The sequence below is a fragment of the Peromyscus eremicus genome, chromosome 1 (genome assembly GCF_949786415.1).
Source record: "Peromyscus eremicus chromosome 1, PerEre_H2_v1, whole genome shotgun sequence".
Lineage (NCBI taxonomy): Eukaryota > Metazoa > Chordata > Mammalia > Rodentia > Cricetidae > Peromyscus > Peromyscus eremicus.
In genome coordinates, this window is record NC_081416.1 from 139891384 (window position 1) to 139911013 (window position 19630).

A 19630-nucleotide genomic window follows, 5' to 3' on the forward strand; every position below is an offset into this window, starting at 1 on the left:
AGAAAACATCCAGGAAATCTGGGACACCATGACAAGACCAAATGAAGGAGAATTCTAGCTAAAAGGCACAGAAAATATATTCAACAAAATCACTGAAGAAAACTTTCCCAACCTAAAGAAGGACGTGCCTGTGAAGGTACAAGAAGCATACAGAATACCAAATAGACTAGACCAAAAATAAAAAATAATCCTCGCCACATAATAATCAAAACACTAAACATGGATGATAAAGAAAGAATATTAAGAGCTGCAAAGGAAAAAGCCCAAGTAACATATAAAGGAAGACCTATGAGAATTACACCCAACATCTCAAAGGAGATTATGAAAGCCAGATAGTCCTGGACAGACATTATTCAGACACTGGGAAACCACAAATGCCAGCCCAGATTATTATACCCAGCAAAGCATTCAATCACCATAGACAGAGAAAATAAGATATTCCATGATAAAACCAGATTTAAACAATACCAATTCATAAATCCAGCCCAACAGAAAGTATGAGAAGGAAAACTTCAACCCAAGGAAGTCAGCAACACCCACAAGAAGGACATTTTCATATTCATCACAAGAAAAATCCATCAAGATGAAGGCCCCAAATACAAGGGCACCCACATTTGTAAAAGAAAGATTACTAAAGCTTAAAACACACATCAAACCCTACACACTAATAGTGGGAGATTTCAACACCCCACTCTCATCAATGGATAGGTCTGTCAGTCGGAATCTTAACAGAGAAATAAGGAAACTAACAGATACTATGACTCAAATGAACTTAAGAGACATCTATAAAACATTTCACCCAAACACAAAAGAATATACCTTCTTCTCAGCATCTCATAGAACCTTCTCTAAAATTGACCACATACTCTGTCATAAAGCAAATCTCAACAGATACAAAAAAAATTGAATAACCCCCTGTATCTTATCAGATCACCATCGCTTAAAGTTAGAATACAACAACACAAATCACATAAAGCCTACAATCTCATGGAAACAGAACTACTGACCTGAATCACCACTGGTTCAAGGAAGAAATAAAAAAATTAAAGATTTCCTAGAATTCAGTGAAAATGAGAGCACAACATATCCAAACTTATGAGACACTGAAAGCAATGCTAAGAGTAAAGTTCATAGCACTAAATACCTGCATAAAGAAGTTGGAGGAATCTCACACTAGCGACTTAAACAGTGCACCTGACAGCTCTAGAACAAAAAGAAGCAAACTTATCCAGGAAGAGTAGACAACAGGAAATAATCAAACTGAGGGCTGAATCAATAAACAGAAACAAAGAGTTGGTTCTTTGAGAAAATCAGGGAGGGAGATAGCATGATAGATGAGGACATCATGGGAATAGAGGCAAGGTGCCGGGAAAGCTCTCAGGAATCTACAAGGACGACCCCACCTTGGAGTGCTGGCAGTGGTCTAGAGGGTGCCTGGACTGGTCTACTCTGACGACCAGTCTAGCGAATACCCTGTCATCATAGAGCCTTTGTCCAGTGACTGATGGAGGCAGATGCAGAGATCCATGGCCAGGCGCCAGGCTGAATCCAATACATGAGAGAGAGGAGGGATTCTGCAGGCGGGGTACGTCGAGATCATGATGGGAAGACGTGCAGAAATGACTGGCCACACTAGTGGAAGCCCATGAACTGTAGACTAGTGGTTGTGGAGCCCCAATGGGATTGGACTAGGCCCTCTGGATATGGAAGACGGTTGTTTGGCTGGAACTATTTGGGGGGCACCCAGGCAGGGGGTTCGGGATCCGTCCCTGGTGCATGGACAGGCTTTTGGGAGCCCGGTGCCTGTGATGTGACGCCTTGCGCAGCCTTGGTGCAGTGGGGAGGGGCTTGGACCTGCCTAGGCTCAGTGTGCTGGACTCTGCTGACTCCCCATGGGAGACCTTGATTTGGGAGATGTGGAGTGGCTTGGGAGGGAGGGCTGAGAGGTGGGAGGAGGGAGGAGGGGGGATCTGTGGGTGGTATGTACAGCGAATAGAAAATTTAATAAAGAAAAATGAAAAAAAAAAAGAAAGAAAAAACAAGACAGACAAACTCTTATCCAAACTAACCAAAAGGCAGAGAGAATATCCAAATTCACAAAATCAGAAATGAAAAGAGGGACATAAAAATAGACACTGAGGAAATCCAGAGAGTCATCAGGTCATACTTCAAAAACCTGTATTCCACAAACATTGGAAAATGTAAAAGAAATGAACAATTTTCTGGATAGGTACACTTACCAAAATTAAATCAAGATCACATTAACAACTTAAATAGAACTATAACTCCCAAGGAAATAGCAGTCATTAAAAGTCAAACAACAAAAAGCCAGGGCCAGATGGTTTCAGTGCAGAATTCTACTAGAATTTCAAGAATAGTTAATACCAATACTCCTCAAATTATTCCACACAATAGAAACAGAAGGAACATTGTCAACCTCTTTTTATGAGGCTACAGTTACCCTGATACCCAAACCACACAAAGATGCAACAAAAAAAGAGAATTACAGACCAGTCTCCCTCATGAACAAAATACTCAATAAAATACTGGCAAACCAAGTCCAAGAACAGATCAAAAAAATCATTCACCATGATCAAGTAGGCTTCATCCTGAACAGGGATGGTTCAACATACAAAAATCTGTCAATGTAATCCACCATATAAACAAACTGAAAGAAAAAACCCACATGATCATCTCGTTAGATGTTGAAAAAGGCTTTGACAAAATCCAACACCCCTTCATGATAAAGGTCTTGGAGAGATCACATATACAAGGAACATACCTAAACATAATAAAGGAAATTTACAGCAGGCTGACAGCCAATATCAAACTAAATGGAGAGAAAAATCAGAGCGATTCCACTAAAACAAGGAACAAGACAAGACTGCTCACTCTCTCCATATCTACTCAATATAGTACTCAAAGTTCTAGCTACAGCAATAAGACAACAAAAGGAGATCAAGGGGATACAAATTGGAAAGGAAGAAGTCAAACTTTCAGTATTTGCTGATGATATGATAGTATACATAAGTGACCCCAAAAATATGAGCAAGGGGGGTCAACATCATGATGGGTAAACCCACAGAGACAGCTGACCCAAGCTGGTGGGAGCTCATGGATTCTCGACTAACAGCTGGGAAACCTACATGGGACCAAAATAGGCCCTCTGCATGTGGGTGACAATTGTGTGGCTTGGTTGGTTTGGTGGTGGTGGTGGGGGCCTAGAAGTGGGATGAGGATTTATCACTAGTGCATGAACTGGTTTTTGGAGCCCATTCCCTATGGAGGGATATCTTGCTCAGACTTGATGCAGGGGGGAGGGGCTTGATCCTGCCTCAACTTGATATGCCAGACTTTGTTGACTCCCCATTGGGAGGCCTTATGCTCCTTGAGGACTGGCTGGGGAGTAGGGTGGAGGAGGAAGAGGAAGGGAAGAGAGAGGGGAAACTGTGGTTGGTGTGAAAATTGAAAAATAAAGAAGAAAAAAAAATCAGAAATGGGGAAAACAAAACAAAATTAAAAAAAACACATGGGCTGAGGTACTGCTAGGGGCACCAGGAACAACTAGCTACACGAAGTACATATTCTATAACATACAAATAGCTGGGGAATGTTCTTTCTCTACTTAAAGACAAGATGTATATATAGCTAAGTTGAGAAAAGACTTTGCAAGCAGTACCAGAAGGGACTTGCCGGAGCCTGAGCAGAACGAGATTAAAACAACAATAACAGTACAAATGAGAACCGAAGTGTGAGAACGTCACATAGTCAGTGGAACAATTTACAAAAGTGAACTACCCTAACAGAATGACTGCCTATTAAACAATTTAAATGGGATCATGAATCTCTTAACAGCTGAAATGTTCAAGATATGATTAAAAACAAAACAACAACAACAAAAAACTTCCTATCAATTACTATTCATGGTACTGGAAGGTACTCTGCATACTACCAAAAGAGAAAGTTAAACATCAACCAGATACAAACCCTTTGATCTACAAGAGTGATCTGCCTGCAAGATACACTGGTGTAATAACAGTACAAAGTTTGTGGGAATAACCATCTAATATCTGAATTGAATTAAGGAAGGCCTCCTCCATGAGCTGGAATCCATACCCATCATTGCTCAGGTGGCTATGAACCTGACACTAAATAGCCCAAGAACCTAGGGGAAAATCAAGTACTACTGTTCTGCTAAAGGAATGTAGGAGTAAAATGACTCCAAACAACATTCTGCTACACTCATAGAGCTGTGCTGTGCTCGGCCACCATCAGGGAAGCTTCCTCCTGAAGCAGAAAGGAACAAATACAGTAGACCTGCAGCCAGAAAATACACAGAAGACTTTGGAACACTCAGCTCTAAAGGGGATGTCTTCATCAAATCACCTCCCTACTGGGCTCAGAGAACTCTATGGAAGGGGAAAGAGTGTTAAGAACCAGAGGGAATGGAGAACACTAAGGAATCAAGGCCTTTTTGATACAACAGAGCTGCTGCACATATGAACTCAGAGACTGTGGCAGCATGCACAGAGCCTGTCTGGTATGCACCAGATGTGGTCCTAGAGCTGAAAGGAGAAGTGAACACATACAACCATCCCTAACCTAGAAGCGATCTCTAACTGATAGCCACTTGCAAATGAAAAACTGGTTTTCTCCAAGGGAGTCTCAATGGAGAAACGAACTACTCATATGGGTGGGCCCCGTGTCCATCAATAGATGGCCAACACAAACCTAATTCACCAGCATCTACAGAGGTTCTTCAACTCATAATGGTAAGTCAGGGGGTTTCTTTCCCTACTTAAAGACCCTCTGATTATGTATTATGGCTTTATGGTTTGGGTTTTTATAAGATTCCTGAGTATACATCTATATGTGTTTCTTGTGCCTTTTTTCTTTGGCTCTTTTTCTTGGTTTTGTCATATTCCAATTTGTTTTTTCATTTATTTTAATATTATTCCTTAGATGCCTGTTTGATTTCTTACAAGAGAAAGAAAAGGTGTAATCCAGATGGAGGAGAGGTGGGAGGACCTGGGAGAAGTAGGGAGAGGGTAAAATTGTAACCAGAATATATTATATGAAAAAAACTATTTTAGATAAAACAAAACAATAACAAAACCTTCAAAAGACAAAAATGAAACAAAAATACTAGCATACCAGAATCCAGGAAATGAAAACAACTGATGCCAACATAGATATCAATAAGATGTTTGAATTATCTGATAAGGTTCTTTAATACAATTTAAGAATTATAAGCTTGGTCTCAGAAATAAAAAATAACACATAAGAAACATGTCAGATTAATATTTATTCCTGACTAAAGCATACATTATTTCAGCACTAAAATTACAAGACAATGCTAGGAGAAACTAATGCATAATAAATGGAAAGGTCTATGTCATGCTTGAGGTTTAGAGAATCCAAACTGGTGAAAATGACAATTCTCTATAGTAATGTATTGTGTTCCCCAATATACTCTGTCTCCCAATAAAATTTACCTGAGGATCAGAGAAAAAGGCCAGCCTAGAAACCACAGAAGTCAGACAATAGTAGCACACATCTTTAATCTTATTTTGGCAGGCAGGGGTCTGTCTGGATCTCTGTGAGTTCAAGGCCACACTGGGAAAAGTGTCAGACATGGTGGCACATGCCTTAAATTCCAACACTAGTTAACCATGGAGGTCTGTAGGTCTGTACAGACAGACAGGAAGTGATAGACCTGGGCAGAAAGGGGAAATGATGTAGCTGGATAGAGACAGCAAATCAGATGGCAGAACAGCAAGGTATATAGGCATGGGTAGACAGGAAGTAGCTCGTTCTTTGGAAGCTGCGGAGTTGGTGAGGTGAGGTTAGTTGTGGCTTTCCCAATTTCCCTGATCTCTCAGGTAAATTTTATTGGGAGACACAGTATATTGGGGGACACAATATATCACCACAATTCTCAGATTGATTTATTCAATCAAAGTAATTCAAATCAAAATCTCAAAGGAATTTTACTCTATTCATGTAAAATTCAGAAACAGATTTTAATATTTCTATGGAAGTAAAAACAGTAAAAGGAATTGAGAACAAGGAAAAAGTAAAGGTGGTCACTTACACCTTCTGATTTAAAGACCTGTTCTATAATGTAAAGAATCAAGAAGATGTGAATCTGACCAAAAGACATAAGAATACTTAGAACAGTATTCTAATCTAGAATTAACAAATAATTCATTTTCAACAAAAAAGAAATTCAATGGGGAAAAGAAAGCTACAAACTAGAAGAACACATGTATAACATGTTAGCAACAATCTTTTATCAAGAATATATTTTAAAAGAAAAAATCATAATCAGTGAAAAACGGGGAAGACAGTTAACAAAGTAATGGCAAAAAAAAAAAAAAAAAGTGAAGCCAGCTCAACATCATGAGTCATCAGAGATATGCAAATTTAAACTACAGTTGAGATTTTATTTCACATTCCTCCAAGAGAACTAAAGAATAACATGACCAAAGACTAAAAGAGATATAGAGCTGAGAGCTCTGACATTGCTGGTCATCCTAGGGTGAAATGGCACTATCATTTAGCAAAAACAAAAACAAAAACAAAAAAAAAAGAAAAAGTTAAAAAGCTTAAAACACAAACCTCTACCTCCTATGTTTGTATAAGAGAAATGAAAACACTTCAACAACAAGACTGGATAACTTTATTTGTAATAGTTCTAACCTTAAGAAAATCTAATTGCCATCAATAATAGGAGGATGGATAAGCAAACATCATACATTCATCTAAAACATTACTTTGCCATAAAAAACTCACAATGTAAATTAGAGTAATAGCATGAATAGATTTCAAAAATGACTCCATATATATTTAATTCAATAACAACCCCCCCCAAAAAAAAAGAAAGAAAGGAAAAAAAATCCACTGTTACAGAAATCTAAACGGTGATTGCCCGTAGGAACAGGAATTAACAGGAAAGAGCCACAGGAACTTGGATAATAGTCTGTATCTTGCTGTTGCAAAGGTGTAATTATCTGAATCTCCAAATTGTCCAGTAAAGTTCTGTATATTTCACTGTACCTAAAAGCTACCTCACACATTACTATCACCACTATCACCAACACCATATTCATAATGTTTAGAGAACCACTGTTTAGAAAGCAATTAAGCTATTATAAAATTTTGGTAAACAAAAAAATTAGTAATGAGAAAGACTCATTTATCATGAAAGGTATACAATAAAATATATATCTCTAATTCTAGAAAAGCAAATATTGATGAGCACTGCAGATAATACTTATCAATACTCCAAGTAATAAAATGTGGACTAAAAATAACAATATTATCATTTGATAGCATTAAATGATTTAACAAAGTTGTCTATCTTCACCTAGGGCAAAAATTACTAAAAGGCAGAGATGGTTAAGTTTAAAGTATCTCTACAACAAAGTACAAATAAAAACTTATTAGGTAGGGAAGAAATCAAATACAGAGCTGAATCAAGCCTTTCAAGTTGAAATTATCCATTAAAAGATAAATTGCTGGGGCTGGAGAGATGGCTCAGCAGTTAAGAGGACTGGCTGCTCTTGCAGAGGACCTGGGTTCAATTATTAGCATCCACGCGGCAGCTCACAACTGCCTACAACTACAGCATCTGACACCCTCATACATATATACATGCAGGCAAAACACTGATATACATAAAATTTAATTAATCAAAAAATGAAAAAACAGCTATCTCTAATCTCAAAAGGGGGATGGAACATCAGAAAAAAAATCTCTTAAGTAGAAAAAAGGAAACAGGTAGAACTTTTCTAAATGAAAAATACATGCATAAAACCTTACTTGTGCATTCTGATTTTATAAATTCTGAATACACAAGATAATTATTAACAACATATCAGTATTGTAAGATTTTAGGGCAAAGGATTATTTTAGTATTTGACTCCTACTAACTATAAATTCCAATGAATGATTTCACAGTATTTATAGTGACAGAAAAAAAAAGTTGAAGTAGTTTCACAGGATATAAGATACCATAAACTGTTAAGTCTGAACCTTTGTTACTGCTGTAATTTTCTTGCCATTAAAGCCTGAATTCACAGATAATCTTAAGATATGCATGACATAAGAATGGAATTGTTACAAAAGCATAAAACTTTGATTTCTAAGATAACTGATTCAGAAATAACAGTCCAAGATACTTCTACTGGTCTAAAATGAAATGTACTGTAATGCTAGTTTTCTCATATTAATTCTCTGAGAAGGCCTATCTTGGATCAACATTATTACAGATATAATATACATATATATATATGTTATGATAATTATAATATTATATGATAATTATAATAATAATGTCATGATATTCCCATTAAGGCTTTACTATTACCATGTTATTTCAGTCCTTTTATGAATAACCTTTGAAACTGAGTTTTTAGGAGCAATATAATGACTGCCATTAGTAAACACACTTGTGACTGCTGTTAGAAAGGGCAAAGCAACAGTAATCTTCTACAAACCTAGGTAAATAATAAAATAACACTGTGATACAAAACTAAAAACATAATGTATCATTACTAGACATAGTTAATATGCATTCTGTTCTTCACATACTTGAGTCTTACAGCTCTAGAGGGATCTTCCAGTTTAAATGCCTCTGACTTTACAACAAATAGTGGATGCTAAAAGGGCCTATCTGTCATTTTGACCAGTTACATTAGTGGATCGGAAACCCATCTTTCAGAATTGGATATTACAGAGAAGTAGGAACAATAACCAGGGTATTTGGCTAGAGAAAGACAGTATCAGTGATACTGTTCTGAGAATTGTTCAGAAGCACCAGTACATATCATTCGTCCAAAATATCTTAAAGACCAAAAAATATACCACTTTACATATTACCAGAAATAAACCAAAAGCAAGAGAAAACATGAGACTTATATAACCACTTAATTAAATAAATCATTAGATTGTATGAAAACCGGTAATATTAATACAGGTCTACTTTTACAGATGAGAGCTTTTGAGCTTGCTTGTTTGGGAAGCAATACCGACAGATACAGGTCTGAATACAACAGTACACATAAACTTCTTTGATGAATAAAATCTTCTTAAGAATAAAACACCTCACCTAATCAAAACAGATTCTCTGGTATAGCCACCGTCATATTCTGTAGTTTCTTCTAGTGCCTGGAAATCTAGGTTCTGAAAATTATAGAAAAAAATACACCTTAACATTTACAGCAAACTATTAAAAAAATAAAATATGAGGGTTTTTTTTTGTTTTGTTTTGTTTTTTGGAGATGTCTTTCTTACCCGGCTTCCACATATAAGCAATTCAATCTCTTCTGGTCTGAATAGGTACTTTAAGGGAGATTCATTAGTCACCATATGAAAACCTCTGCGAAATGCCTTGAACTGTTTTTCTACTGATTTATTGAGAATGTAGTCTGAATAGAGATTGACAAATTCCTGTATAAACATTAAAAACAAAAAATCACATGCTATACAAGTACAAGTGAACACAATTAGTTATTAGGTTTACATAGCCGCTTTTAGCCCCACCCAAAAGAAATCCTTCAGGAGTATTTTTTAAAAATAAGTTAAAAAATAAATTTTGGAGAGATGGGTCAGAAGTTAAGAGCATTCTGGCCTCCATGGGCAATACATGCAAACAACCCACCAACATATACACAGGCAAAACATTCATGCATATAAGACAAAAGTCTTACAAATATTAATAAAATGTTGTATATACAAAGAAACTTTCACAATTTTTTGTATATACAAAAAAAGATACTTTCCTCACTTCTGATAGATACTAATCTATAAATAGTTCATATACAAGAATATATAAATTATGATTCTGAGAGTAAATTAAATAGGAATTAATATAAAATATAATTTTATAATAGTAAGATTAATATAAAAGATTAAAATGACTTAATATTAAAATAGAGCCTCAACACAATGTTTCAAAGTCCCTTAACTAAGTATGCAAATATAAGTTTAAGATATGAACACTGAATTTGAGCAAACCAGAATCTCATGTTTTCTACTAGAGACTTTGGTAAACTACTTACTATATCCAGTTCAGCAAAAACACTATTTGTTGGTAAGCTAAGCTATTCTATTAAATTACAAAAATGTATTCTGTGTTCTGACATTGTAATATTTTACCAAAAAAGTAGTAACATAAACTTACATATTTCTTAAAAGTTAAACTATTTATTGTAATTTTCTTATTCTGTTCAGTTATTTCCTGTTCCTAAATGAATACTGTTCTAAATTAACAGAAACTAAATCCAATGAAAAGAATAATTTTCAGATGTATAATTAGATTTCAAATGGGAAATATGTATACACACTAAATAGGACCTTAATCACTTGGGCCATTACCTCTACAGTTTAATATGGTAATGCCCTGTTTCTGGTGTTACACTATAGTTATATTTACGCATTCATTCTGTCCTAGTCAATGTACTCTCTCTAAAGAGGGATTAGAAACTAATTGTATATACTGACATTGGCTCTTCTCTAAGAGTTAGCAAACTGTACCTTTACTATCTACATAAATTTGTTTATGTGATTTTTTTGTTACCGCTTCAAGCCATATTAAATAATTCTTTGAAAACTCTAAGAAAACTGCTTTGAAATTATATTTACAAAACAATGTCAGAAAATTTTTATTACCTTCCTGTTTTCATTTGTAATTGGAATTTTATCACCATTTTCCTTTAGATCATACATCATTGGGTTACCAAAGAGATCTGTTTGTGATATCTGGAAAGTGATCATCATATCATCTTCCACATTCCCTTCATATTCCAATAAGTCCTTTAAACTCTGATATAAAACCTAACAATCAGAAAGAGAAGTGAGGTTACCAAATGACTTGTAAAAGACATTTTAAGAGAGAGAGAGAGAGAGAGAGAGAGAGAGAGAGAGAGAGAGAGAGAGAGAGAGCAACAGCTTGTTTTCATTCCTTTTAGAAACAATTTGTCAATAAAAATGAAGCCAAAATTATTCCTCCATCTCCCAAATAGTTTATTAAGGCATAAAGACTGTCACTGAGCTGGGCAGTGGTGGTGCACACCTTTAATCCCAGCACCCGAGAAGTAGAGGCAGTGGATCTTGTGGATTCGAGGCCAGCCTAGTTTATAGAATGACTGCTGTAACATAGAGAAACCCTGTCTTGAAAAGAGCAGGAAAGAAAAAAAGAAAAAAGAAAAAAAAAATGTCACTGTCACTGATAATGTGTCAATCTTCGCTTAGAAATTCTTCAAATCATCAACTCAGCAACATATTTCATACTGGGCTCTAGAACATCCACAGTGTCTCCAGGCTGGAGGCCAGGTACACAGAGGAAAAAAACACATCAGCTGTATCTATCAAGGACCAAGCAATGCTCATTCTACCAGGCAGTCATAGGTTACATTGAAAACAATGTTTACAACATTTAACTATGCAGTCAATCAAAAGTTGCTTGATCCAATCTACAGAATCAATACTCTTTAAAAATTTAAGTTTTCATTACTTAAACAGATTAAAAGAATTTTTACCACACTGGTTAGCAGTATGTATTGACAAAAGATCCCAAACAAAAACATATTTTTATATCAATTAAGATGTACTTCTGTATTTAGATAGTATCTTAGAGACTATTTAAAGAATGACAAAGAACTTACTGGGTGGGAGTCTCCCAAGTCACGAAAGGTTCCTTTTTTCCCCATTAGCTTCCTGTAGACAACCATGGGAAAATGGACATCCAGTATACAGTTATTGTAAATAGCCAGACCGAGGACTATGCCAATCAGAGTAAACTGACCCTCAGTCTCAAAAGAAGATGGATTAAACCAAAATAATTTTGTAGCTTCATCATATGTGAACATACCTATAAAAATAAGTTTTAAAATAATTTGTACTTTTTGAAACTCTAAAAATTTAAAAATAATTTTGACAAAAAATAACAGAATTTTAATGCAGTAGATTTAAGTTTTTGCTATTACATGCATGCAAGAAAACTGTACAAATATAGTATCCGATTATCATTAAGTGTATTAATTGGTGGTATACAATTCTAAGAACACAACAAAATAAAATAAAATGCAATCTGGGTAACATTTCAGGAAAGGTCAGCCTGGTCTACAAAGTGAGTTCCAGGAAAGGCGCAAAGCTACACAGAGAAATCCTGTCTCAAAAAACCAAAAAACCAAAAAAAAAAAAAAAAAAAAAAACTTTGGTTAAAAATTTTTAAAGAATTTTTAAGTTTATTTTTATGTACATATGTGTGGGTGTGTGTCAAAGTGTATATATAGTCAGAAGAGGACTGATAAGGATCAGTTCTCTCAGCCATTTTCCTGCTCCTCATATTCATTCTCTTCATTTATTCATCTGGTGCCAGGGATAGATCTCAGGGCTCTGGAGTGTGCTAGGTAAGCATTCTACTGCTGAGCTATATATTCCCAATCCTTTCACAGCATGTGGAAGGTCAGTAGAAGAGACCATCATTCCCCTGTGTTCTGTTACTGATTTTATTCAACGCAGGTTATGGACGTGGTTCCTGTCCTCTCCACTATGCTACATCCTTGATGTATTGGCTTAAAAGTCTCTTTTGAACTACATTTTCAAGGAGGTGCTCTCAGCCCTGGTTGGCAGATAAGAACACAGGATGAGTCCAGATGGTATACTCAAGGTCACTTTAGAGGGCACAGGGAGAAGACTAAAAAAAAATAAAAATAAAAAAAATAAAAAAATTTAAAAAAAAGCTTTATTAAATTATTCAAGGCTTATTACAGATTTTCATTGACTAATTAAAGGTTAATTTACAGTCATATTTTAGCCACTTGACTGAAACTTACATAAGAAGCAAACTCATGATCAATTACAAAAATTAGATAAAGTTGATTAACTTTAAGTTACTTAAGATACATATCTAATGTGAGCTAATAGTTTAAAAAGGCAACTTTATAATCTTTCATCTTTACATGATCTTCATTATTCAAAACTAAACTTGAGAGACATTTCTCCTATCATCATTATTTCATCTACGGAGCAGTAATAGAGATGTCTTTTCTTTTTCAGGGAACATCAAAGATAAAAATATTTAAAATATATTCATATGCTTTTTAATTTTTCTAAGTTCATTTTCAGTTGCTTCTCAGGAAGTACTTGTAAATTAAGGACTAATATGCTGGGGGAGAAGGAATTGCACACATTAGCAGAATGAGACAGGAGGATCATGAGTTTAAGGCCAGAAAGCACTAATATAATATAAAAAGACTGTCCACAACCAAAACCAAGACCAAAGGAAACAAACCAAAGTAGGTTTGGGAAAAAACTTTATTCTAATGGAAAAAGATTATTCAAAACCAAATAAAACAGCATTAAAATGTACTTTTAAGTTAATTTTGTAAGAATTTTGAAAAGATTTTAAAATGTTTCATTTTCATTTTCCGTTTAAATGAAAAAGAAAACTACAATTTTCTCTCTAACCTGTAGGAGTATAAATGAAGTCTATGCTTTTTCTTGCAATTTAGTATTTGTGAAATGCTGGTTTTAAAATTGTCCAATTTATACTTAAGTTCCACAGTTTTAAAAATATGTATACATTGTATGTATAGTTATTTATTTGTAAGCCAAGTTATAAATCCATGGAGTATCTAAAACTTCAGTTGACAAGCAATAAATCTGACAGAATGTCACAAATGGATGATTTTGTTCTCAAGAACAATAAGCTATAAATTAACCAGAGTATAAAATTTATAAGCCATTAATCTCATGCCTTCAGTTGTTTCCAATGCACCATTCTAAGGTTTTCCAAATTAAATTTACCAAAAATTGTTCTCTACTAGAATATTTGGCTAAGTAATTTAAGGAAGAACGTGAATACGTGAATGACAGATCAGTTCCTGAAGCATACATATTTGTTATCTGTAATAATTATACTCAATTCTTTTGTTGTTTATCATAGCTGAGAATATTCTCAAAACAAGTTCATAATTCAAAAGACTAACATATCATAATCATATCACTAACACTTACCAATATCTGGATTAAAGATTTCCTCCACAACCAACTGAAAAAATTCTTTGGAAACACCTCCCTCATCCACTCCTTGTTCTCCTTCAAATTCCACATACAACTGCTTCTTCAAGTCTGCAGGATTTTCCATAGCAATCATCTCTAGCTGTTGAATGAAAAGATAAAGAAGACTGATGATAATAGGATAAAAGCTAAATGCAAGTTAAGTATAAGAAAACAAGGAATATTATTAAAAGGAAACAATTTTGTTTCTGAATAAAAACAAGAAGCAAACTGACTCCCCTTCCAAAGAGTATGGTAGAGTGCTAGGGACATGGCTGATTAGGTAAGAGTATTTCATCTGCAAGCATTAAAATCTCAGTTTGAATCCCTAGTATCAATGTTAAACTCCTGGCATGACCACTCATGACTGCAACATTACTTAACACCTGCAACATGGTGGGGAACAAGCCAGAAGATCTCTAATGCTTGCTGGTTAGACAGCGTAGTCAAAATGGGTGAGCTTCCAGTTCACTCAATGATCTTATTATCTAAAAGTGGAAAAACACCTGACATCATAGACGGGCTTCCAGATGTTCATGCATAGGTACATACATCAGCACATTCATAGGCATTAACCACAAACATACACCACACAACACATACACACAAAACTACCACTAAAGAAAATAGTTACTTCTAACTTATTAACTAAATTTTCTATTATTATATTTTTATATATTAATATAATCCACAGAACAAGACATGAGAACAAGTTGAGGCAGCAAAATACCTAATTGTTTGCCTACTCACACTATCATTTTAGCAAAACCAAGCATAGAAATGTGACCTATACATTGTTTACTAGTAGAAATTATAGTAAACCTATAAATAACTTATACATGGAAATGTAAAGAGTTAAGCCTTCCTAACTACCATGTTATAAGTGAGATAATTTCAATTAAGAAATATACACTGGAAAGCCAGATGTGGTAGTTCAGGCCTATGAGACAGGAAAATCATAAGTTCTAGGAAATCTTAGATTACATATCAAGACTCTGTTGTTAACGTAATTCCCCTTCTGCCAAAACAAATTTGGCTAACCATTAGCCAAAACTGCTCTACTAGCATCAACTTCAGTCTGCTATGAAATTAATATTAAATTCTAATGTGTTATGTTTAAAATGTAATTTATCTACTTAAACTTCTCAGGTAATATTCATAACTAATTATTCAATGTATTTTGAACATTGTTTCCAAACATGTTGGCTTAAAAAAAGTAACATAAAAGATGAAAGTTTGACAAAATAATATTTAAGGATGTTAAAGACTGCTTAACCAGTGAAAAAGGAATTTTAAAAGGGCTTTGAAAAATGTAAATGGCACTTGAGTAAGTATATTAGCTTCCTAAAGCAAATTCCATAAACAACAATAGTTTTTTGGATAAGTATCTATTTAAAAAAAAAAAAAAAAAAAAAAACAACTAACTAGAATCTCATAAATTCAAGAATCTGGCCAGGCTGCCCTAGATCTGTTTTTAAAACTGTACTGTAATGATTTGCAACCAATAAGAAGTTTGAAAAAAAAAAAAAAAAGATCCACCACATCAGAATGCATTCCAAATTCCAGAATGCATTCCTACTATTTTTGGCAAGATATATTTCAATATATAGGTATATATTTTGTTTAAAATGCTATATTTTTCTTAGCCGGGCGGTGGTGGCGCACGCCTTTAATCCCAGCACTCGGGAGGCAGAGCCAGGAGGATCTCTGTGAGTTCGAGGCCAGCCTGGACTACCAAGTGAGTCCCAGGAAAGGCGCAAAGCTACACAGAGAAACCCTGTCTCGAAAAACCAAAAAAAAAAAAAAAAAAAAGCTATATTTTTCTTAGTAGGAGATGTAGCCAAAACTTTTTGGGAAAAAACAAATGGTTCAAATTAATTCCTGGATATCTTCAACTCTGGGGTTCTAGGATACTATGAATTTTTATTTTTTTTAAATCTGTCTTGCTCTTGTTTAACTCATTTGTATGTCTTCATGTGTGCAGATACATATGTGTGATTACACCTCAGATGTTATTCCTCAGGACCTGTCCACCTTGTTTGTCAACGGAGAGTCTCTGACTTGCCTGGAAGATTGAAAAGCAGCACAAGTTATACTGTCAAGAAGCCCCAGGCACCTGCCAGTACCAGTACCTGACTACCTAGTATCAGGATTGCAATGCCCACTCCATTTTTCTCTTCTTTGACAGGGTTTTGGGGATTAAACTTGGATCTACTGTAAGCACTCTACTAATTGACCTATCTTCTCAGCTCACATACATAATTTTCAGGTCAGTATTTATTGAAAATTTATTTTTGAAGCACTATTTTGTTGCTGAATATATAAGAAACCAAATACTCTTTTATAAGTCCTAAATGTTACTACAGATTAACATTTAATTATTAAGCTCCATAATTCTTGACAACTTTCTAATGTACAAAAAAAAAGGAGGTAATATTCTCCTTACTACAAGATGGTAAAAGTTTAAGAATATATAATTTCTATTAAGCATGCAAAATTGGTATGAACTAATATTATCCTTTAAAATATAGGTTATTTCTTAAAATCCACAATTTTTTGTCCCCCAAAAAGATCAAAAGGTAGACTAGTTCTGAGACTCTACAGTCAAAAAAATATGTAGAGTCAAAATTAACCCTGAAAATGGAAAAGAAAAGCACATTGACAACAGTGCTAATTGGAAATTTGTCTTAAGAAAGAATAACTTTGAAACTTTGAATTTCAATGCTCCCACACAACATCACTATTACTGTGTGACCCATCTCAGTACTTTCTTCCAGTTCTCAACTTGCTAAGAATTTGAGATTTAACTAAATGTTTTCATTTGTTTTTCCAACACAAAAGCAAAACTTCTTTGATCAAATATTACTAAATAGGAAAAAAAGCCCAATATTTATGCATTTGATTGCTTTTTCTATTAAAACATGTAAATTATTTGATTCAAAAGCCTGTTGGTATTCTTAGCCCATTATGATTCAAATAAGACAGTATATGTCTGTCCATTTCTATCAATCTCTACTCTTTTTCCCCCCAATACTGGTTACCAGAATAATACTGTATGTTCTATTTTGATCACTGAAAACATAATTTTCTGTCTTTTTTTGCTTTGAAATATAAAGTAAACATAATATAGTATCAAATAAATTAATATGTGAAGTGCTTAGATTAATTCTCTAACATTAACTCTGACTATAAGCTTGTGGTTGCAAGTACTATCATCCTATTAATTTAAAAATGTTCCAGGCTCTCTATACATGGCAACACATGCATTTAATCTCAGCACTCAAACTCTGTTAGTTTAATGCTGTTTCATCAACATAGAAAATTTTAGGCCAGTGAAGGCTATACACTCATTCTCTATCTAAATTAAGATTAAAAAATAAATAAATATTTCCAGTTTTGTCAGAATACTTAACCAGAAGATTTTTAAGACAAAAACTGTTCGGGAATAAGAGCAGCAGAAGTAGTGTATAAAACTTATGAATTGGGGCTGGAAAGATGGCTCAGCAGTTAAGAGCACTGGCTGCTCTTCCAGAGGACATGGGTTCAATTCCTAGCACCCACATGGCAGCTCACAACTGTCTATAACTCCTGTTCCAGGGGATCTGACACCTTCACACAGACATACATGCAGGCAAAACACCACTGTACATAAAATACAAAAAAATAAATAATTTTTAAAAAGATGACTTTAATTAAAAAAAAATTTATGAATCACTTTACAAATAAAAACTGGTTTGATTATCTACAACCACCTAGCAAGCAGATGGCTAAAATCACTTTACAGATGGAGCTTTGAAGTAATAAAAGGCTGAATAATTTAAGAAACAGTAATTCAGAGAAGAGAGGTTCTAATTCAGACAGCAAACTTTAGACTACAGTTCAACTACTTCTCCACAGAAACTAGAGATAATACTTGTTTTTAGATTTTATGTGCCTTTTTACTTTCTTCTTTGGCTTTTTACAGTCTTATCAATACTCACATATTATTTTCAGAATCAGGGCGTATTCGAAGGTTATGATTTAAAAATAGTTGGCAACTTAATTCTGTAGGTAGAAGTGTCCAATTAGCTATTTAAGAAGACCATTCTCAATGTGCCAAAGTGATTTTGTAAATTATTATCTTCTTTGAAGATAATGCACTAGTAGCCTATCTTTCTAAAAACTGTGACAACAAAAACAAAACATATTTAATAATAACCACTGACAGAAGCCATTATCATAAGAAGTCACATTAAATTTTCTTTTTCTTAAAAATAACCCTTAAAGCACACACACACAAAACTTAAGCCATCGTTTCGTCAAAGAATAGTATAAGAATTAAAATTATACAATTATATTACTTTATATAACACCTTTTATTTAAAACTGAATTTGTAAAATCAAGTTTTTTTTATGAAGTTGGGAAAATGAAAATTGTTGGAATATGTCAGATAATTTTGAAAATAATCTGTAAGCATCCTTGACCTCATTAATTATACAGCAATGGATTTTATATGTATTTATATTTCTTGAAATACAAAATAGTATTGCCATAATAGACTGTAGTACTATTATTATTCTGTATTAAAATACAGTGCCACTTCCTAACTCAGCTTCCTTTCTGACTAGGAATTCTTGCTCTTATCAACTGTTAAAATAATTTTAAATTCCTTAACTTTTAATTGGCAAGACAAATCCTAAAGAGATCATTTGTTACAAGGTGACCTGATATGAAAGCATTCCCAGAACTCTAAGTAGGATGATATATTGATGCAAAACATTCTATTCCTGTATCTTCAAAAGTCAAAAATATTTTTTCAAGTCCATTATTTAAAATATTTAGACATCCTGAGTTACTACCTCAAATCCTATGTTGACATAATTTAAAATAAAAGAAAAAAACGAGGGATTTAATTATTTAAGTAGAAGCAGCACTTAAATTAGCTCAATAGTGCTAAGACTCTCCAAGAAAGGTGTTTTATACACTTTGGTAAATAACTCTAAGATAGGGATCACAAATGCAATTACCTTGATAAATTTAAGTTTTTCATGATATCTGTAAATAAATAAAGACCAGTGTGTTGTGCCTTAAAGTTTAAGTGGATTATAGCTGAGTCAAATGATTACATCTTAGGTTCTAAATCCAATTATGACATTCATTTCTGTAAATAAGAATCTCTCTAAGATTTATTTTCCTCACATGAAATAGGAGTTTGATGAATTTTATTATTTTACATTATTATATAATGCTGACCCTTTATAATTCTGACTATTTCATTTCTCATTCTCATTCTAAGAAATTAATTTGAAGATAAAGTGAGGATTCCAATCATTTCTATAAGAATAATTTTAAATAACAGTTATTACCCTAAGCACAATTTAATTAATGATTGATAAAATTAAATACACAGCACAGAAAACCTCCATTATTAAAGCACTGTAGGCCAGCTGATTTAAAAAATCTCAAATTCATGTAGCAATAGGTATTCATACTAATGGTAATTATGGAAGCTGAGTTAGACAATGCTTCTAGATCCCTAAATAAACAGGGTTAGTGACTTTGAGAGGAAATTGGGCAACAATT

General features: G+C 34.0%; 1 protein-coding gene across 6 annotated transcripts in view; it reads right to left on the reverse strand.

Moving 5' to 3' along the window:
- Positions 1-19630, reverse strand: part of Ube3a (ubiquitin protein ligase E3A) — a 100091-nt gene that overhangs the window by 17075 nt on the left and 63386 nt on the right. For all 6 annotated transcript variants that reach the window (XM_059273616.1, XM_059273607.1, XM_059273599.1 and 3 more), the window contains 5 exons: positions 14026-14170; positions 11670-11875; positions 10675-10839; positions 9298-9453; positions 9113-9186 (listed from right to left, as the gene is read on the reverse strand). In XM_059273616.1, coding sequence (XP_059129599.1) covers positions 9113-9186; positions 9298-9453; positions 10675-10839; positions 11670-11875; positions 14026-14170 — 746 coding nt within the window. The remainder of the gene's footprint in view (positions 1-9112; positions 9187-9297; positions 9454-10674; positions 10840-11669; positions 11876-14025; positions 14171-19630) is intronic.